Here is a 22,773-nt window from a genome sequence, read left to right as displayed (position 1 = left end):
TTTGAAAACAGATATGTTTTGATAGCTCGGCTTGAAGGTGTACTTTCTATGAACTTTCCTGCTATTCAGGGCTATGAAGTAGATGAAACAATTACCTGTGTGTCTGGGTGAGTTGTTAGATTGGGATTTGGTTTGTATTCAGATCAAGTTAAGAAGATGTTTACAGTGCGTCTCTGTCCTAAGAGAACTCACAGAATCGACAAGTCGTCCCAGTACTTATTAGTGCGAGGGACACACCTACTGAATTAGCCTTGGGGAAAAAAAATCTTAAAAAGGCATTTTAAATTGTGGCTACCTGTATAGCCTGGGCTACTTTCTGGAAAGGAACAGTAGATTTGTTAATGTACGTGGATATACACAGGGCAGAATCTGGTTCTCCGACTTACCTCTTTCAAAGCTCAGACATTTATTTATGTGCTCACCATCCCAAACCACTATCATTTTCACACATGCAGAAGACTAGCTCACATCTATGTTTTGTAAATGCTTTTACATCAACCTGGTATGCATTTTAATTTCAGTCCACCTAGTCTACTATTACTCATCCTTCAAGACCCGCTCCTCTCTCCTTGACAAAGCACAGCTGGAGAGATGACATACACCTTGGTGCTGAGATTTTATATTGTATATTGGTCTGTCCTTGAAGTTACGTCACTGTATTTAGGTGTTCATTTCTGTCTGGCTGCCCTAGAAGACCGAGCTTTTCCTGAAGAGGAGCATATGTCCTATTCATCTTTAGATTCTTAGGTCCAGTTCACCTGCTTGAGTACTCAGCTGCTCTTAGCAAAGTTCTTTTTACACTCTGAACTTCAGTTTCCTCTTCTGTAAAATGGTCATAAGAATATATAACACACAGATTTACTGTGAATATTTAATGAGATCTTGCACTTGGAAGCGCCTGCAACCTAGGCTCTCAATGACTGCTGACTTGAATTGCTGTAACACACATCAAAATAGTAAGTCAGAATGGAGCAAAATGCCTGGGACCTAGATCTTCACTACATGATTATCAGATGAATAAATATAGTAAACAGAAACCAAAGGGTGTAGACCAGCGGTTCTCTGAGTTACAAGAACTTCAAATATATGATGAAAGCTATGGCCTTTCTTCCCCTATGCACACATACTCAATTTTGTGTGGAATTTCAGGAACTCTCCAAACCTCCTGAAGTTCAGTCATGGTCCCTCCAGTATACAGGCATCAGAACAAGGCCCTACCACAGACAATCCTGTATACAGACTAGATTACCTCGGTCCAGATGAATTCAGCTTCCTTCTCTGACCGCTATAGTGTCAGTTCATCCTAAACTGCACAAGGCTCTGGCCACCCTCCAGGCCCAGTAGAACTATGGAATCACTCTCAACCATGAAGTGTCCTCTCCTTGGATATGGATAGAGGGAAACCAAAATGTGAAGATACTGCTTTGCTGGATTGTTTTCTGGGATTTAACATTATATCTGAAAAAAGAACTAGACTGAACATTTCAAGGCTTTAGGTTCTTCTCATTCATCGTAAAGGCAAACATTTACAAAGTCAGGGTGAACTTTTGTCTCAGGTAGGGTTGGGTTTTGGTCAGAGAGCTCCTGGGCACACAAAATAAGATGCTAATTCTCTCAAGTCTCCACTAAGCTTAATGCATATATATCTCTCTAGTCAAAATAGAGTTTAATGCATATATCTCTCCATCCAAACCTCATAATGTTTATTTACATGTTCTGGTATCAACTGTAAATATTTTAACTCCTATACAGTTCTCTGCCTCTGGAGATCTGAGCGACAATCTCAGGAGAGCAACTGGTAACACCGACTACAGTGTTATAGGGTTGCCAGGAATTTTCCTGGAGATGATCTTTACTCAGCGGATTATTTCCCCACACATTATTTCTCTAGAGATCCCTTGCGTACACTTTAATAGAACTCTCTTAGACCTGGAATCAGGTGCCGCTTCTTCCCTGTTTTAAAAACACCTGTAACACGGTACTCATCAAATCACACAGTAATTACCTGTTGATGTTTCTGTTTCACCTTCTATATTGTGAGAGCCCATGAGCAAAGATGATGTCTTATTCATCTTTGCATCCCCAGGGCCTAACACAGCGCCTATTTATAAAAGCAACTGTGGAGGGAGAACACAAACATGAAAGGCATGTTCCTTGCCTTCAAGAAGTTCAGAGTGGGGGGGATCAAAACAGATAAACACAATGCAATATAACATTGGAGTCGAGACTGGTGGGGAAGGATGAGATGAAGTCTCACTAGAGTGTCCCATCTGCGTTGAGTTCTGGAGAATGAGTAGGAGGCCAGAAGGAGGGTGACGGATGAGGAGAGGGCTGTGCCTGTTCTGGGCAGAAGCAGCAGCATTTCTGAAGGGCGAGCAGAGTGACGGAAGGGACCACGAGCGGTTCTGGAGAACTAACATCAAGAGAGGAGACAAGAGAAGCAGAGAGGGGCTCCAGTAGGACCAGGTTTAGAAATCCATGCTGAGGAGTTCAGCCTTTACGTCAAAGGAGAAGTAGAAGCCCTGTACGGTTTTAAACAGGGGAGCAGCACATTTCGGAGAGCTCACCCTGAGAGCAGATAACAGCTTGGAGTGTGAGAATACTGAAGGCAGAGGAGCCAATCAGGGGCTGTTTAGGAAGGCTAGGTGTGAGGGGATGTGGGAACAGGAAAATAGTAGTGGATACGGAGAAGAAGACCGAGACTGCAGAATGTTGAGGATATTAAGGAGGAAGACTAGCCAGGATGATGTCGCTGGACATGGGAGGAGAAAGGAGAAAGAGTCATCAATAACCACCTCCCAGTTTCAGGCCCACTGTAAAGGGTGCCACTCACCAAAATGCAGAGCATGTTACAAAGCATCCATTTTTGACATTAATTTTAAGGTGTCATTGGGGCACTAAATGGAGAAATCCAACGAGCAGCAGCTGGACAGAGGTGTTTGTGGCATAGGCTATTTCAAGACAGCCTTTGAAAATATCAGAATGCTGATTGATCGATGAAACCACAGAGATGAATGAGTTCCACTAGAATGGGAGTTCACAATGAGAAAACTGAGTCTGAAGCTGGCCGTGTGTAATCCCAACATTTGCAGGACAAAGAGCGCCTGGAAAATGGCCTGATGAAGAGTGTCAGAGAGGGAAGAGAAAGACCAGGAGAGGATGGTGAACGTCAAGGAAGCCATGACAGAAGAGTTCCATGGAGCAGGAGTATTTCAATAACCTCAAATACTGAAAAGAAGCTGAAGGAGTACAAATGTTTCCACTGAACCTGACAATGAGGAGGCTTTGTCTTGATGAGAAGAGCAACTTCAGCAGACGTCAGGAGCCAGTGTGAGAAGTCATTTGGAGCTGAGACACTGAAGTCAGTGAATAAGAAATATTCTTTCCCAAAGCATCTCTGGGGAAGGGAAGAAAAACAGAAGAGTAATTAGAGGGAATTCCAAGAGACTTCTGAAACTCTGAAGCAGTATGCTCTCACTGGCTCATGCAAGATTTATTAAATTTTGAAGATTTTTTTTATTTAATGGGAAATCCACTTGATGGTAAATCCAACAAGTTTATCACTTAGTCACCTGGATAATATTTTGATCAGTAATTATAAAATTTTTAATCTCTGGCGATTGGTGAAGTAAGTCAAAGATGTAGAAAGGTAGGTCCGGGATATAATTTATTTGTTTAGAATGGGTCTTTGCTTCAAGTCAATGAATTTGGTTCAGATACTTAAAATACACATTGGTTTCTTCATTCAACTATGCAATTACCCAAGACAGTAAGTCAGTCTGCTTCTCAATATTCTCTGTCATTCTTCCCACACCCATCTGCTGCTTTTAAGATTTCCAGAGATTCCATCTGGACAAGACATACTGCATCTCACCTACCTTAAACCACCAACCAAAAAATCCCCCACCTCCTCCTCGAGGCACAAGGGCACTTCCTCTCTTCAGCTTCAAAATAGTTTCTCCATAATATTTTGCTTAAGTTTGTGAGTCTAAAGGAAGATTTTGCTTCTATACAAAGTAGAAGCAGCTCTCTAGCCAAAAGGAGGGCACATAACTAGGAATAAAGCTAATAAAAGGTGTGTGAGACCACCACATAGAAAACCACAAAACTTTACTAAGATAAGGTTAAAGGAGCCCTAAAGAAATGGAGGAATATACTATGTTCCTGGAAGGTACAACAATGCAAAATGTGAATTCTCCCTAAATGGATAACATTCAATGTTATTTCAAATAACCTAATTTTTGTGTGTAAAAAATGGCAAGCTGGGCTTCCCTTGTGGCGCAGTGGTTGTGAGTCCGCCTGCCGATGCAGGGGACACGGGTTCGTGCCCCGGTCCGGGAAGATCCCACATGCCGCGGAGCGGCTGGGCCTGTAAGCCATGGCCGCTGAGCCTGCGCGTCCGGAGCCTGTGCTCCGCAACGGGAGAGGCCACAACAGTGAGAGGCCCGTGTACCACACACACACACACAAAAATGGCAAGCTGATTCTAAAATTAAATGGAAATGCAAAAGGTCAAGAGGGATAAAAACAACCTTGAAGAGTAAAGTTGGAAAACTTCCACTACCAGCTATCAAGATTTAATTTATAGTTACTGTAATTATAAGTGTGGGGCATTGGTGCAAGAATAGATAGACCAATGGAACAGACGAGAATCCAGACACAGACAGACACATGAACAGTCACCTGATCTATAACAAAGCTGCCACTGCCATTCTTTGGGCAAAAGAACAGATATTCATATGAGAGAAAATGATCTTTGACTCCTACTTCCCACCAGACACAAAAATCACTACCAGATGGGTGATAAATGTGAAAGGTGAAATGACAAAACTTCTGGAAATATAGCACAGGGGAATATCTTCATGATCTTGGGTTATATAACCATTTCTTAAAAGGGCAAAAGAAAGCGTGTACAGTAATGGAACAGATTAATAAATTGAGCTTCATTGAAAGTAAGAACTTCAATTGATCTAAAGGCACCATGAAGAGTGAAGACAAGATATCTTAAAAGAAAATATATTTGTAATATATATATATATACTTCTCAAATAGGACTACTATATATATGTATATATTAATATACATACATATACATATATACATCTATCCATATATTAATATATATGTATATATATTAATATATGTATTTTAAAAGCCTCCTACAAATCAGAAAAGAAAGACTATCTAAATTCTTTTAAATGGCAAAGGACTTTAACAGGCACTGCATAAAAGGCTATTCAAATGGCCAATAAGCAAATAAAAATTTTTAACATTGTTAGTGATTAGAGAAATATAAATTAAAACACAATGAAGTATTAATATATAACCCCCAGATAGCTAAATTAAAATAATAAAATAAAATAAATTTTTAAAAATTGGCACCATAAATTGTTGGTGAAGATATACAATAACTGGAACTTTTAAACATTGCTGGCAGGAATGTAAAATTTTAAAGCCACTCTGGAAAACCATTTGGCAGTATCTACTAAACTAAACATAGGTGTAGTCTATATTAACCTAGCAATTCTACTCCTAGGCAGACATACACGTGCAACAAACACGTACACCAGCATGTTCATAGATGCATTACTCTTAATAGCTTAAAACTGAAACTAACCCAAAAGTGCATCAGCAATAGAAAGGAAAGTAAATTTTAAAATACACAAAGTAGAATCCTACACGGCAATGAAAAAGGAGAAATCACTGCTACGTGCAAACACATGGATGAACCACACAGACACAATACTGAGCAAAAGAAGCTGGACCAAAAAACCCGGCACAAATGCATGATTCCATTTTTATAGAAACCAAGAACAGGCAGCACTAGTCTATAGTGATAGAGGCCATAAGAGTGGTTACCTTTGAGGGGGTGATGACAGGGAGGGGCCAAGGGTGGCTTCCGGGGTGCTGGTGTTTGATATCTTGATCTGGGTGGTGGTTACACAGATATGTTCCCTTTGTAAACATTTTTTTGAGCTACTCATGTAAGATCTGCGCACTTCTCAGTATATCTGTTGTGCTTAGAAAATAAATAAATAAATAAACAAAATAAAATAAACGAGTGAGTGAGTGAATAAATTTATAAATAAATGGGATACAGTAAGGAGGTATGGTCAAGTGTATGGAATCATGGCATTCCACACTAATACACCTAATAGTCCAGGGGTTTAAAAGGCATTTCTAACAGTAAATATCTCAGAAAGTTAAATACCTGCGTGTATACCACATGTATGTGTCTGTCTGAAACTGGCAAAGGCAAGTGTTAATATCCTCACGTACAGTTAAAAGTGTAATTTTATACACCAGAGCCAGGTTCTGGGTCCCATCCAGCTGAAGTTAAGTAAGAATTCCCTGAGCTGCAAACTGCCCTTTTGTTTTGTATTCCTAGAAATAGAGGTTAGATCAGGGAAAAGGAAAAGCAAGGAGTTCTATTTCGCTTGTTGCGCTATCATGTAGACACCACGAATGACCATCAGGGTCAGAAGATGTCTTCCCTTTCAAGCCTTTTCACTTGGTTTTAGGTTTCTCGAGATATTGTCTTAAATTGAGTAAATTTTTCTTAAATGTTATGTAGCAGGTAGGAAATCTCACAGAAAACTCTTACCTTCCATTTTCAGTAGAGTAAATCTGGAAGGTTCCTAAACTAGGTTCGACTCTCGAGCCTACAGCTCATTTTACAATAATCTCACACAGTAAACACAGTAGGAGAAAGCTGCCATGGAGTCACCTCTGACCACATAGGATATGATCTTCCCTGTACTCTGAAAATACTTTCTACTTAACTGTCAATTGAGAGATGTAATTCAGCATGAAAGCTTTTGTGCAGCCATTCTGACAAGTCGAAACATTTATGCAAAACATGTAACTCCAGTTAAAACAACAATAATTCAAGCACATAAATTTTCCGAGGGAAGTTTTCTGTAAAACCATGCTGCCCATCATCTGTTTAACCAGACCATGAATTTAATGAAAGTGTTTGTTCTTCGTTTCCCTCTTTTAGAAGAAACAGAACCAACCAAACACAAAGAACCACAGGAACCAAAACACATGAAAGATGTTGTTAGAAGTGTTTCCAAGTTATCACGGTGTAAGGATACTTTAGTGATTTCCAAGTTTTGAGAAAAGACTTGTAACTCAGGGGTTCCAGGAACGAGTACTACAGAAGATATCCCTTCCACCTCTGATTCAGAATTCTTCTCCCCTTCCTTGTGTCCTTCTGAATCGTCTTGTCCCCTTCAGAGTCTTCACTAAGGCTCTTTCCCCTCTGCTTTTCAGCCACTTGGAACAAAGGCTAAATGGTAAGTAAACAAATGATGGGGTTTCCACATACAGCCAATTGGCATGTTTTCGTTGCTTGCACTTGGAGGGGAGGAAGTTTTCCAGTTTACATTTAAGGCCCCACATTTTCACTTCTAATTTGAAAATATCTCAGTTCACTCACAGTATCACTAGAATTTTGTATAGTTAGTTCCCACAATCTAGATGATAGATATTTGCGTCGATGGCAATGTTATAGGTAAGTTATCACTTTGCTCCATTTAAATAAATTGTCCACGTAGGTTATTTACTCATGACACATCTCTACAATGTGTAGGCATCTTTATATTGAAATGAATCTTTTAAAAATTTTTATTTATTTATTTTTGGCTGTGTTGGGTCTTTGTTGCTGCGTGCAGGCTTTATCTAGTTGCGGAGAGCAGGGGCTACTTTTCGTGGTGGTGCACAGGCTTCTCATTGCTGTGGCTTCTCTTGTTGCGGAGCATGGGCTCTAGGCGCGCAGGCTCAGTAGTTGTGGTGCACGGGCTTAGTTGCTCCGTGGCATGTGGGATCTTCCCAGACCAGGGCGTAAACCCGTGTCCCCTGCATTGGCAGGTGGAGTCTTAATAACTGCGCCACCAGGGAAGCCCCTGAAATGAATCTTTGACTTTATTTGTTCATCAATAAAAAATTGCTTTTTTCCCCCCCTCAAGAAAAAAGCTTAACTGAATGTACAAATTTTATTGTAAAGGAAGGCACTCCTAGAAGTGATATAAAGTTTTCACTTGCCTGTAGATACTATGAAAATTGTTATGTTTGATACAACCTATACAAATTTTATTGTAAATGAAGGCTTTCCTAGAACAGTGGTATAAAATTTTCACTTCTCTGCAGATACTATGAAAATTGTTATATTTAACTTTTTAAATACAGAAATGCCTGAATGAAGGGCAGTGGTAGGATCTGGGGAGAAGAAGCAGCAATCAAAGGAAGCCACCCTGAACCTAAGCCAGGGTCAAAAATCACTAAACTGGAAGAAGTTTGAGAATTGGGAGGACAGAATAAATGCTTTCCTAATTGAGAGATATCCAAGTGTCTACTGGTAGAAAACAGCATATTTACTTATTTATTCAATAAATATTTTCAGCCCCCCTAATTGTGCTGCTAGACACCATTTTATGGGATGAGGTTTTGGAGATGATCAGGACATAGTCCTTGACCTCACTGAATGCAGGGTGAATTGGAAGAGACAGACAAGAAACAATAATACATATATTCACTTTCTAGTACCCAAAACTGAACGGCTTAAACAGCAAAAATATATTGTCTCACAGTCCTGAAGGCTAGAAGTCTGAGGTCAAGGTGTCAGCAGATTGGTTCCTTCTTAGGGCTGTGAGATGAAAACTGTACCATGCGTCTCCCCAGCTTATGGTGGTTTCCTGGTAATCTTTGGCGTTCCTTGGTTGTAGAAGCATCATCCCAATCTCTGCCTTCCTCTTCACATGGCGCTCTCCCTGTGTGTGTCTGTGCCAAACTTTCCCTTTTTATAAGGATGCCAGCCGTGTTGGATTAGCGGCCCACCCTATGCCATTATGATCTCATCTTAACTAATTACATCTGCCATGACCCTATTTCTAAATAAGGTTTCATTCTCAGGTACTGGAGGTTAGGATTTCAACAAGAATTTTGGGGGAACATAATTCAATCCATCACAGTACAGAAAGAAAGGCATTCAACTTCACTGTACTCGTTCACCAGACTTTGGGAATCCTTGTAGAAAAGCTACCGTTTCCTTAATGGCCTCCTTTCCTGCCACCTGTTTCCAGAAGCCAGTCCCCTCTTCCTACCATCTGCCCCATTTGGAGGCTGGCTGCCCGCAGAACTAAAATCTCAGGAGTGGCAGCTACTGCGACGGAGCGTGCCCCAGAGCTGGAAAGCTGTGTGAAGGTCCTTGTGTTCTACTTTACTTCCAAAGCAAAGCCCTATGTCTGAACCCAGGCTACTGAAGTTTCAAAAAACAAATCAGAGAACTCAGGGACATGTTACCCTACAGAAAATGATCCATTTCACTTGTGTTGCCAATTCAGGGATAGAATTGTGCCTGGGGACACAGTTTTTTTTCTGGAGCTGTGGAAAGAATAATGACATTGTTCCACACTCTTTTCTCGGTAAAACTTACACTTCATAGTGTTTATAGTCAACCTGAGGAATCATTCCAGCTATCAACTCCTAGGCAAATAATTTAGACTTAAGGATGTGATATTAAAACTACAATACGCAACAGATCTCTGTGCTTCCTGATTGTTTTTCCTCTGAAGTTCTGTGCTCTATTCACTCACCCCTCTTTGCTTCATCAGCAACCTCACCTCGAAGATGACTCACACCCCGTTCCCCTTCTGAACGCCACACAGGGCTCTGCCTTTTCCCCTCAAATGATGCTCAGTACCTCTCACTCTTCGTGTTGCCTTGAGTTCTTTCTTTGGTCAAATTCCTTTAGTTTATCTGGCTTTCTTAGCTTGGGATGCTTCATTAACCACTTACGTTACCCTAGCTTGACCACACCATCAGTATTCTGCTATGGTCTGTGCCATGGGCTCTTATTTTAAACAAAATTTTGTAAAAATATAGAAACACGTCCATGAGTTGAGAGGCGCAGTGAGAATCCTATCTTAGTTGAGCTAAACTGCTAATATACCATTTTCTGCCCAGGATAAACATCCCCAGTTCTGGAGTTTATTCCAGGCCTACTAGCTAGAACTGTGGGACACACTCAGGATCTTCTATGGCTTCTCTGGTTTTCCTCTCTGATGCAGCACAGAAAAACAAAAACAGAAGAGCTCATACCTGGTACAGGCTAAGAGGTCTTTGGTGAACCAAATGTCACACACTCCAAGGTCTTTAGAACTACAGAGTGCCCATTTGAGACAAAGGACCACTATCCTTCTGCACAGATGGCATTTTCAGGATGGAAACAGAGACCTTCATGGAGAAAAGAATCTCTCACTAAAATGAGGTCAGAGGGAAGCTCCACCCACAGTATTAAGAGAGGCCAGAGTCCTTCATTTATTACTGTGAAGGAATTAGAGGAATATAAGGCAAAAGCCTTTATATGGCAGGGCTATAAGCACTGTAACTTTTCGATGTTTGTATTTTTATTTTGGAATCTTGTCTGTTTCCATGGAATGATCAGTTGAAAAACTCTTAAATTAAAAAAAAAAAGTCCTAAGGAGGCACTAGAAAGGCAAAAAAATGGATTCTCAGAAACCACCATAGACCAACCCACACCTCCACATTTGCTTATCTTATGGCTTCTCAGGAATACCTCTGGGGTTGATGAAAATAAAAACAGAAATATCTTTCCATCTTCCCCATCACTGTCATCACCACCAGCAGGAGCAACAACAATCAGAAACACTGTCAATTCCTTCCACATAGGGCAGAAAAGGAGGGCAAAATATTTTGATGGGGCAAGTAATTTTCACTCAGTTATTCATAAGAATCCTGGCTAGTGACCAAACCCCTTCCAAGGCCATAGTAATTCTCCTTTAGTGATAATTTTGGGTTAGAACTTATCAGAAAAAAGGACATTCCGTAGCTCATTTTTGAAAACTTCTGTATTTATCATATCTCCCCTATCAGTGCTATAAATGAGGGCTCAATGTGCTAAAACAGTGTACTTCTAAATACAGCCATAGACTTCACCAGGCAAAGGGAGAATGAGTATATACATTCTACCAAGCAGTGTGGTTCCTGACGTGGGTGGACTTAATTTAGCTAATCAGGGTCACCTTAGAATCCAAACATGACTGTTAGGAATAGAGCTCTCAATCATTCATAAGATGCTGTATATCTCTCTCTTTCACGATATTTCCACATTGTTTTATAAGTGTTTGGGTCTGACACTCCCATCTGACACTCCCATTAGACTGCAATATTTTTGAAGGCAGGGGCTGGGTATTACTTACCATTGTATTACTATAACCTAGCAGAGCAACACATAGTGTGTGTTCAGGAAGTGTTTGCGGGGTAAGTCAGTCAACTAATAAAAATGGCCATGTTCATTGCCTCTGTGTTGACTTTTTTAAATAAATTTATTTTATTCATTTATTTTTGGCTGCGTTGGGTCTTCGTTGCTGCGCGCAGGCTTTCTCTAGTTGCAGTGAGCAGGGGCTATTCTGCGTTGTGGTGCACGGACTTCTCATTGTGGTGGCTTCCCTTGTTGCTGAGCACGAGCTCTAGGCATGCGGGCTTCAGTAGTTGCAGCACACAGGCCCAGTAGTTGTGGCGCATGGGCTTAGTTGCTCCGCAGCATGTGGGATCTTCCCAGACCAGGGCTTGAACCCATGTCCCTTGCGTTGGCAGGCCGATTCTTAACCACTACACCACGAGGGAAGCCCCCCTCTGTGTTGATTTTAAATGTACACTCCAGCAACACTCTCCAAAAGTACAGATTCACTGGTAACGGCCTAAGTCACATTTGAATGCTAGACTTGTGCCTAAAGTGTACACAAATCTTCAGGACTCTGGGATATTATAAAAAAATAAAGTGGCGACAAACCTCTTAGAAAGCCTCATCCACCAGAGGGCAGAAAGCAGGAGCAAGAAGAAGTACAATCCTGTAGCCTGTGGAACAAAAACCACATTCACAGAAAGACAGACAAGATGAAAAGGCAGAGGGCTATGTACCAGATGAAGGAACAACATAAAACCCCAGAAAAACAACTAAATGAAGTGGAGATAGGCAGCCTTCCAGAAAAAGAATTCAGAATAATGATAGTGAAGATGATCCAGGACCTCAGAAAAAAAATGAAGGCAAAGATCGAGAAGATGCAATAAATGTTTAACAAAAACCTAGAAGAATTAAAGAACAAAAAACCAGAAATGAACAATACAATAATTGAAATGAAAACTACACTAGAAGAAGTCAATAGCAGAATAACTGAGGCAGAAGAACAGATAAGTGACCTGGAAGACAGAATGGTGGAATTCACTGCTGTGGAACAGAATAAAGAAAAAAGAATGAAAAGAAATGAAGACAGTCTAAGAGAGCCCTGGGACAACATTAAATGCAACAACATTTGCATTATAGGGGTGCCAGAAGGAGAAGAGAGAGAGAAAGGACCCGAGAAAATATGTGAAGAGATTATAGTCGAAAACTTCCCTAACATGGGAAAGGAAATAGCCATCCAAGTCCAGGAAGTGCAGAGAGTCCCATACAGGATAAACCCAAGGAGAAACACGCCAAGACACATAGTAATCAAATTGGCAAAGATTAAAGACAAAGAAAAATTATTGAAAGCAGCAAGGGAAAAATGACAAATAACATACAAGGGAACTCCCATAAGGTTAACAGCTGATTTCTCAGCAGAAACTCTACAAGCCAGAAGGGAGTGGCATGATATACTTAAAGTGATGGAAGGGAAGAACCTACAACCAAGATTACTCCACCTGGCAAGGATCTCATTCAGATTCAATGGAGAAATCAAAAGCTTTACAGACAAGCAAAAGCTAAGAGAATTCAGCACCACCAAACAGCTCTACAACAAATGCTAAAGGGACTTCTCTAAGTGGGAAACACAAGGGAAGAAAAGGACCTACAAAGACAATTAAGAAAATGGCCATAGGAACACACATATCGATAATAACCTTAAACATGAATGGATTAAATGCTGCAACCAAAAGACACAGGCTTGCTGAATGGATACAAAAACAAGACCCATCTATATGCTGTCTACAATAGACCCACTTCAGACCTAGGGACACATACAGACTGAAAGTGAAGTGATGGAAAAAGATATTCCATGTGAATGGAAATCAAAAGAAAGCTGGAGTAGCAATACTCATATCAGATAAAGTGGACTTTAAAATAAAGAATGTTACAAGAGACAAGGAAGGCCACTACATAATGATCAAGGGATCAATCCAAGAAGAAGATATAACAATTATAAATATATATGCACCTGACATAGGAGCACCTCAATACATAAGGCAAATACTAACAGCCATAAAAGGGGAAATTGACAGTAACACAGTAATAGTGGGGTATTTTAACACCTCTCTTACACCAATGTACAGATCATCCAAAATGAAAATAAATAAGGAAACAGAAGCTTTAAATGACACAATAGACCAGACAGATTTAATTGATATTTATAGGACATTCTATCCAAAAACAGCAGATTACACTTTCTTCTCAAGTGCGCATGGAACATTCTCCAGGATAGATCACATCCTGGGTCACAAATCAAGCCTCAGTAATTTTAAGAAAATTGAAATCATATCAAGCATCTTTTCTGACCACAACGCTATGACATTAGAAATGAATTACAGGGAAAAAAATGTAAAAAACACATGGAGGCTAAAGAGTACTTTACTAAATAACCAAGGTATCACTGAAGAAATCAAAGAGGAAATCAAAAAAACCTAGAGACAAATGACAATGAAAACATGACGATCCAAAACCTATGGGATACAGCAAAAGCAGTTCTAAGAGGGAGGTTTATAGGTATACAAGCCTACCTCAAGAAACAAGAAAAATCTCTAATAAACAATTTAACCTTACACCTAAAGGAACTAGAGAAAGAAGAACAAACAAAAGCTAAAGTTAGCAGAAGGAAAGAAATCATAAAGATCAGAGCAGAAATAAATGAAATAGAAACAAAGAAAATAGCAAAGATCAATAAAACTAAAAGCTGGTTTTTTGAGAAGATAAACAAAATTGATAAGCCATTAGCCAGACTCATCAAGAAAAAGAGGGAGAGGACTCAAATCAATAAAATTAGAAATGAAAAAGGAGAAGTTACAAGAGACACGGCAAAAATACAAAGCATTCTAAGAGACTACTACAAGAAACTCTATGCCAATAAAATGGACAACCTGGAAGAAATGGTCAAATTCTTACAAAGGTATAATCTTCCAAGAATGAACCAGGAAGAAATAGAAAATATGAACAGACCAATCACACGTAATGAAATAGAAACTGTGATTAAAAATCTCCCAACAGGGGGCTTCCCTGGTGGCACAGTGGTTGAGAGTATGCCTGCTGATGCAGAGGACACGGGTTCGTGCCCCAGTCTGGGAAGATCCCACATGCCACGGAGTGGCTGGGCCTGTGAGCCATGGCCGCTAAGCCTGTGTGTCTGGAGCCTGTGCTCCACAATGGGAGAGGCCACAACAGTGAGAGGCCCATGTACCGCAAAAAAAAAAAAAAAAAAAAAAATCGTCCAACAAACAAAAGTCCAGGACCAGATGGCTTCACAGGTGAATTCTATCAAACATTTAGAGAACAGCTAACACCCGTCCTTGTCAAACTCTTCCAAAAAACTGCGGAGGAAGGAACACTCCCTAACTCATTCTATGAGGCCACCGTCACCCTGATACCAAAACCAGACAAAGATAATACCAAAAAAAAATAAAAATTACAGACCAATATCACTGATGAATATAGATGCAAAAATCCTCAACAACATACTAGCAAACAGAATCCAACAACACATTAAAAGGATCATACACCATGATCAAGTGGGATTTATCCCAGGGATGCAAGGATTCTTCAATATAGGTAAATCAATCAATGTGATAAACAATATTAACAAATTGAAGAATAAAAACCATATGATTATCTCAATAGATACAGAAAAAGCTTTTGACAAAATTCAACACCCATTTAAGATAAAAATTCTCCAGAAAGTGGGCATAGAGGGAACCTACCTCAAAATAATAAGGGTCATATACAACAAACCCACAGCAAACATCATTCTCAATGGTGAAAAACTGAAAGCACTTCCTCTAAGATCAGGAACAAGACAAGATGTTCACTCTCACCACTATTATTCTACATAGTTTTGGAAGTCTTAGCCACAGCAATCAGAGAAGAAAAAGAAATAAAAGGAATACAAATTGGCAAAGAAGAAGTAAAACTGTCACTGTTCGCAGATGACATGACACTATACATTGAGAATCCTAAAGATGCCACTAGAAAACTACTAGAGCTAATCAATGAATTTGGTAAAGTTTCAGGATACAAAATTAATGCACAGACATCTCTGGCATTCCTATACACTAATGATGAAAAATCTGAAAGAGAAATTAAGGAAACACTCCCATTTACCATTGCAGCAAGATGAATAAAATACCTAGGAATAAACCTACCTAGGGAGACAAAAGACCTGTATGCAGAAAACTATAAGACACTGATGAAAGAAATTAAAGACGGTACCAACAGATGGAGAGATATACCATGTTCTTGGATTGGAAGAATCAATATTGTGAAAATGACTATACTACCCAAAGCAATCTACAGATTCCATGCAATTCCTATATAAATTACCAGTGGCCTTTTTTACGGAACTAGAACAAAAAATCTTAAAATTTTTATGGAGACACAAAAGACCTCGAATAGCCAAAGCAGTCTTGAGGGAAAAAAACGGAGCTGGAGGAATCAGACTCCCTGACTTCAGACTATACTACAAAGCTACAGTAATCAAGACAATATGGTACTGGCACAAAAACAGAAACATAGATCAATGGAACAAGATAGAAAGCCCAAAGATAAATCCACACACCTATGGTCAACTAATCTATGACAAAGGAGGCAAGGATATACAATGGAGAAAAGACAGTCTCTTCAATAAGTGGTGCTGGGAAAACTGGATAGCTGCATGTAAAAGAATGAAATTAGAACACTCCCTAACACCATACACAAAAATAAGCTCAAAGTGGATTAGAGACCTAAATGTAAGACCAGACACTATAAAACTCTTAGAGGAAAACATAGGAAGAACACTCTTTGACATAAATCACAGCAAGATCTTTTTTGATCCACCTCCTAGAGTAATGGAAATTAAAACAAAAATAAACAAATGGGACCTAATGAAACTTCAAAGCTTTTGCACAGCAAAGGAAACCATAAATAAGACCAAAAGACAACCCTCAGAATGGGAGAAAATATTTGCAAATGAATCAATGGACAAAGGATTAATCTCCAAAATATATAAACAGCTCATGCAGCTCAATATTAAAAAAACAACAACCCAATCCAAAAATGGGCAGAAGACCTAAATAGACATTTCTCCAAAGAAGACATACAGATAGCCAAGAAACACATGAAAAGCTGCTCAACATCACTAATTATTAGAGAAATGCAAATCAAAACTACAATGAGGTATCACCTCCCACCAGTTAGAATGGGCATTATCAGAAAATCTACAAACAACAAATGCTGGAGAGGGTGCGGAGAAAAGGGAACCCTCTTGCACTGTTGGTGGGAATGTAAATTGATACAGCCACTATGGAGAACAGTATGGAGCTTCCTTAAAAAACCAAAAATAGAATTACCATATGATCCAGCAATCCCACTACTGGGCATATACCCAGAGAAAACTATAATTCAAAAAGACACAAGCACCCCAATGTTCACTGCAGCACTATTTACAATAGCCAGGTCATGGAAGCAACCTAAATGCCCATCGACAGACAAGTGGATAAAGAAGATGTGGTACATATATACAATGGAATATTACACAGCCATAAAAAGGAACGAAATTGGGTCATTTGTAGAGACGTGGATGGATCTAGAGACTGTCATACAGAGTGAAGTAAGTCAGAAAGAGAAAAACAAATATCATATAGTAACGCATATAAGTGGAACCTAGAAAAATGGTACAGCTGAACTGGTTTGCAGGGCAGAAATTGAGACAGAGATGTAGAGAAAAAATGTATGGACACCAACGGGGGAAAGTGGCGGGGGTGTGTGGGTTGTGGCGTGATGAATTGGGTGATTGGGATAGACATGTATACACTAATGTGTATAAAATTGATGACTCATAAGGATCTGCTATATAAAAACATAAATAAAATAAAATTCAAAAAACAAATAATTGGATAAAGTCAATGTCAAGATAAATTCAACACCTATGTTAAGTATACAAAATAAAAAAATAAATAAAGTGGCAATCAGATATATGGAGTTTTGGGTTTGTTTCTTTGTTTTACTTTGGTTTTGGCTTTGATGAAAATATAAATGACGACTTTGGCATGCCTACATCTGTCTCTGCTCATAACTAACTTCTGTATTTTATTAAGTCAGATATCTCTTAACTAGAACAGAAAGTAAATATGCATGATGGTGATGAAAAATAATATCAAGCAGTATTATTTTATCTGGACAGTTTTACATGCAGAGTTCTGAATGTTAAAATGAATGCAATGATGAACAATTAATGTAATCTCCCACTTGGTATGTTCTGTGTATGAGCTGTAAAAAATATTCAGAGGGCTTCCCTTGTGGCGCAGTGGTTAAGAATCCACCTGCCAATGCAGGGGACATGGGTTCGAGCCCTGGTCCAGGAAGATCCCACATGCCGTGGAGAAACTAAGCCCGTGCGCCACAACTACTGAGCCTGTGCTCTAGAGCCCGCGAGCCACAACTACTGAGTCTGCGTGCCACAGCTACTGAAGCCCGTGTGCCTAGAACCTGGGCTCCACAACAAGAAAAGCCACCACAATGAGAAGCCCACGCACCGCACCGAAGAGTAGCCCCCGCTCCACGCAACTAAAGAAAGCCGAAGACCCATCACAGTAAAAAATAAATTAATAAAATGAGTTTATATAAAAAAAAATTCAGAGACCTGCAATAATGACATTTCCATTTAACATCTCCTGAATGTTGTAAGCCATTCTTCCGACTGAAAATGTTTGCTCAGACATTAATTCAGGAGTCAGAGTAGATGATTTCTATGGTGGTCTTGTCTGACAAGCCATTCTGGATTCTTTCTCCCTGATTTTCAGGGCCCCACCCTTCATGTGTCCTCCAACAGATGCCAGTTCCTGCAGATCTCTCTTTTCCAGGCTCCATTCTTGCCCTTGAGCATGGTCTTCCTCCCCCCAACGCTTCCAACTTGCTCCTCTTTCCTCCAACCAACAATTCCCTAGAAGTTAGACTAAGAAGCTAGAATGCAAACAATGTGATTACAGAGTAATTCACACAATGTTGGGTATTATTGATATGTACCACCCTCGTGGGCTACTTGTACTTTAGTTGATAGAATGTGCTCCCTGGGATTTTTGAGCATTGGGTTCAGATGCCTCTAGATGTGCCATCTCACTGTCATATTTTCTCACCTTATTCCACTAAAATAGAAACTTGAAGAATGAAAGCCATCAACCTGACATCTCATTTTTATGAACTTTACCTATGTCTGCTACTTAAAGCAGTTTGACATCAGTACAAGTAAAAGGAGTTATAAGAAAAAAAAAACTCAGATATGCATACAAAAATGGTACAAAATAAAATTCAAGCTTTTATACCAGCGAGCTTAAATTAATTATTTAAGGTAATAAACTTTAAGTATGACCATATTATTCTATTCTCCATTAGCATCTTATAAAATCTTTGTGGGGGTATGTATATATCACTTGCCTTTTAAAACAAAGGTTAAAAAGATCAGAATATTGGGCTTCCCTGGTGGCACAGTGGCTGGGAGTCTGCCTGCCGATGCAGGGGACACGGGTTTGCGCCCCGGTCCGTGAGGATCCCACATGCTGCGGAGCGGCTGGGCCCGTGAGCCATGGCCGCTGGGCCTGTGCGTCCGGAGCCTGTGCTCTGCAGCGGGAGAGGCCACAGCAGTGAGAGGCCCGCGTACCGCAAAAAAAAAAAAAAAAAAAAAGATCAGAATATTAAGGAAGCCATTTTAAAATTAGGAAGCTTTAACTAACACACTTTTATAATATTGAGTCCTGTTATTTCCTAAAGTAAATGAATGCCTTTTTATTTTTTTGATTAAAGTTATGGCCACTGTCAAGTTTCTTCTTTTTCTGCTTTCTTTATAAAAATAATTGATAGCATTTTCTATCCAAATCACACTGAGACAAAATACTGAATTCAAAAGAATATTTTTAATGAAAACAAAACGCCAACCATCTCTGAGACCAAAGTAAACAACCTGGGTCAATGAATAGTACACATAGTTTTCTAAGCAAAAAGGAAAGACATCTTTATGGAAATCTTATGGTTCAGAGGCTCCACTTGGCAGCTGACATTGGAAGAATAGAAAGTCCTAGCACGAGCAGTGGCAAAAATTAAGCTAGTGTAGTCAACGAGTAGGTGACATCAGGACCCATGGGTTATATCCAAGCGTGCTGAAAGTTTCAACATTGCTGATCGAAGCTACAGGAAAGATAAATCCATTTTAAAATCAGTATGACACCACTGGCAAACAAACAAAATTGTACTTGAATGGAATTCAACTTTGGCTGAATTTTCTTAAAAAGCTGGCCACAGTTCTGCCCTTGACACACATGTTTCAGTTTGGCACTGGGCCTCCCAAACAACAAAGCAGGTGAAATTCCTCAAATATACGCATCTAATAAATCATTCTGTCAGTTAGACAGTAACATTTACATATCACCCTTCCAGTTCCTAACTGGCTCATCAGTTGCAAGACCAAATTACACAGTACTGAGGCAATAAGAAACACAGGCGTGTAAACAATATCACAATGGCTCATTGTACTGTCAAGTTTACCCTACTTAAACATGCCATTTCTATTTGGATCAAGAAAGCCTCCATAATGATACCATTTTTATGAAGGCCCTAAGCAAGCAAAACTAATCAACACGATATATTGTTTAGGAGTACACACTATCTTTTAAAAGTGGGAATGACAAACACAAAATTCAGGATGGCGGCTACCTCTAGGCAGGAGGCAGAAATATGGGATGGGAAAGGAACATGATGTGGAAAACAACAACAGCAAAATCAATTTTATAATTATGCTTAATAACTTTTGCATATATCTATTATACTATTCTATGTGTATCATTTTTTCCACAATTGACTTTTGAAAAGTCTCTATCTTTCCTGGAATATGGAGTCCTCTATGTAAGAGAGCATTTGCAAGCCTGGATTATGCAGAGTACCTATTTTTATTGTTAGTTAGAAATCCCTTAGAAAACTCTTCTTTGCAATATTTCTGGCTGAAAAGCAAATAAAGTTTTCTACAGTAGTAGCAGCCTATAAAAAGAGCTAATGATGCACTTTTAGTTCTTTGATATTTACACTTCTTTGAAAATTAGCACTTTATTTATTTTTGGCCACACCGCGTGGCATCTGAGATCTTAGTTCCCTGACCAGGGATCGAACCCACACACCCTGCAGTGGAGGCGTGGAGTCTTAACCACTGGACCGCCAGGAAGTCCCAAAATTAGGACTTAATTTATTTTTAATTTTATTTTATATTGGAATATAGTTGATTAACAAAGTTGTGTTAGTTTTGGGTGTACAGTACAGTGATTGATTCAGTTAAACATATACATGTATCTATTTGTTTTCAAATTATTTTCCCATTTAGGTTATTACAGAATACTGAGCAGAGTTCCCTGTGTTATACAGTAGGTCCTTGTTGGTTATCTAATATTTTAAGTACAGCAGTGTGTACATGTCAATCCCAAACTCCCAATCTATCCCTCCCCTCACTCTCCCCCGCTGGTAACCATAAGTTTGCTCTCTAACACTGTGAGTCTGTTTCTGTTTTGTAAATAAGTTCATTTGTATCATTTTTTTTAGATTCCACATATAAGCGATATATGATATTTGTGTTTGTCTGACTTACTTCACTTAGTAAGATAATCTCCAGGTCTATCCATGTTGCTGCAAATGGCATTATTTCATTCTTTTTAATGGCTGGGTAATATTCCATCATATATATGTACCACAACTTCTTTATCCATTCATCTGTCAATGGACATTTAGGTTGCTTCCATATCTTGGCTATTGTAAACAGCACTGCAATGAACATTGGGGTCCATGTATCCTTTTGAACCATGTTTTTCTCTGCATATATGCCCAGGAGTGGGATTGCTGGATCATATGATTGCTCCACTTTTAGTTTTTTAAGGAATCTCCATACTGTTCTCCACAGTGGCTCTACCAATTTACATTCCCACCAACAGCACAGTGGGAATACGTAGTGGGAATACATAGTGGGAATACCTTTTCTCCATACCCTCTCCAGCATTTACTGTTTGCAGATTTTTTTGGTGATGGCCATTCTGACTGCTCTGAGGTGATATCTCATTGCAGTTTTGATTTGCATTTCTCTAATAATTAGTAATGCTGAGCACGTTTTCACATGCCTCTTGGCCATCTGCATGTCTTCTTTGGAGAAATGTCTCTTTAGGTCTTCTGCCCATTTTTTGATTGGGTTGTTTGGTTTTTTGATATTGAGCCACATAAGCTGTTTGTAAAGTTTGGAGACTAATCCCTTTTTGGTCACATCATTTGCAAATATTTTCCCCATTCTGTGGGTTGTCTTTTCGTTTTGTTTATGGTTTCCTTTGCTGTGCAAAAGCTTTTGAGTTGGGGCTTCCCTGGTGGCACAGTGGTTGAGAATCTGCCTGCCAATGCAGGGGACACGGGTTCCAGCCCTGGCCTGGGAAGATCCCACATGCTGCGGAGCAACTGGGCCCGTGAGCCACAACTACTGAGCCTGCGCGTCTGGAGCCTGTGCTCCGCAACAAGAGAGGCCATGATAGTGAGAGGCCCACGCACCACAATGAAGAGTGGCCCCTGCTCGCCGCAACTAGAGAAAGCCCTTGCACAGAGACGAAGACCCAACACAGTTCAAAATAAATAAATAAATAAATAACCTTTTGAGTTTAATTATATCTCACTTGTTTATTTTTGTTTTTATTTCCATTACTCTAGGAAACAGCTCGAAAAAAAAATATGGCTGCAATTTATGTCGAAGAGTGTTCTGCCTATGTTTTTCCTCTACGAGTTTTAATGTATCCAGTCTTACATTTAGGTTTTTAATCCATTCTGAGTTTTTTTTGTGTGTATGGTGTTAAAGAATATTCTAATTCCTTTTTTTTTTTTTATATGTAGCTATCCAGTTTTCCCAGCACTATTTCTTGAAGAGTCTGTCCTTCCTCCATTGTATAGTCTTGCCTCCTTTGTTGTAGATTAATTGCCCATAGGTGTGTGGATTTATTTCTGGGCTTTCTATCCTGTTCTATTGATCTATATTTCTAGTTTTGTGCACCAGTACCATACTGTTTTGATGACTGTGGCTTTGTAGTATAGTCTGAAGTCAGGGAGCCTAATTCCTCCAGCTCTGTTTTGTTTGTTTGTTTGTTTAGAGCAGTTTTAGATTCAGAGCAAAATTGAGGCAAAGGTACAGAGATTTCCTATATACCCCCTGCCCCTCCTCCACAAGATCCAACATTATCAACATCCCTCATCACAGCAGTAATTTGTTACACCTGATGAACCAATATCGACACATTATAATCACCCGAAGTCCATAGTTTAACTTAGGGTTCACTCTTGGTGTGTAAATTCTATGGGTTTGGACAAATGTATAATGGCATGTATCCATTATTATGGTAACACATACAAAGTATTTTCACTGCCTTAAAATTCCTCTATGCTCTGCCTATTCATCCTCCCATCCCTCAACTCCTGGCAACCACTGATCTTTTCATTGTATCCATAGTTTTGTCTTTTTCCCAATGTCC

At 39.5% G+C, this 22,773-nt stretch overlaps 1 protein-coding gene across 5 annotated transcripts in view; it reads right to left on the bottom strand.

Annotated features, from left to right (window-relative positions):
- AIG1 (androgen induced 1) overlaps positions 1-22,773 on the bottom strand; it is a 233,977-nt gene that overhangs the window by 187,458 nt on the left and 23,746 nt on the right. For 3 of the 5 annotated variants that reach the window (XM_022558096.3, XM_022558110.3, XM_022558130.3), the window contains exon 2: positions 3,269-3,397. The exons of the other annotated variants lie outside the window; for them this stretch is intronic. In XM_022558096.3, the coding sequence (XP_022413804.2) occupies positions 3,269-3,397 (129 nt within the window). The remainder of the gene's footprint in view (positions 1-3,268; positions 3,398-22,773) is intronic. 5 annotated transcript variants of the gene reach the window in all.

This window comes from Delphinapterus leucas, chromosome 12 (assembly GCF_059928025.1).
Source record: "Delphinapterus leucas isolate spDelLeu-1000000601 "Yukka" chromosome 12, BTC_Dleu_Yukka2, whole genome shotgun sequence".
NCBI lineage: Eukaryota > Metazoa > Chordata > Mammalia > Artiodactyla > Monodontidae > Delphinapterus > Delphinapterus leucas.
The sequence above is the reverse complement of the archived record's forward strand: the minus strand, read 5'-3'. Positions and strand labels throughout refer to the sequence as shown.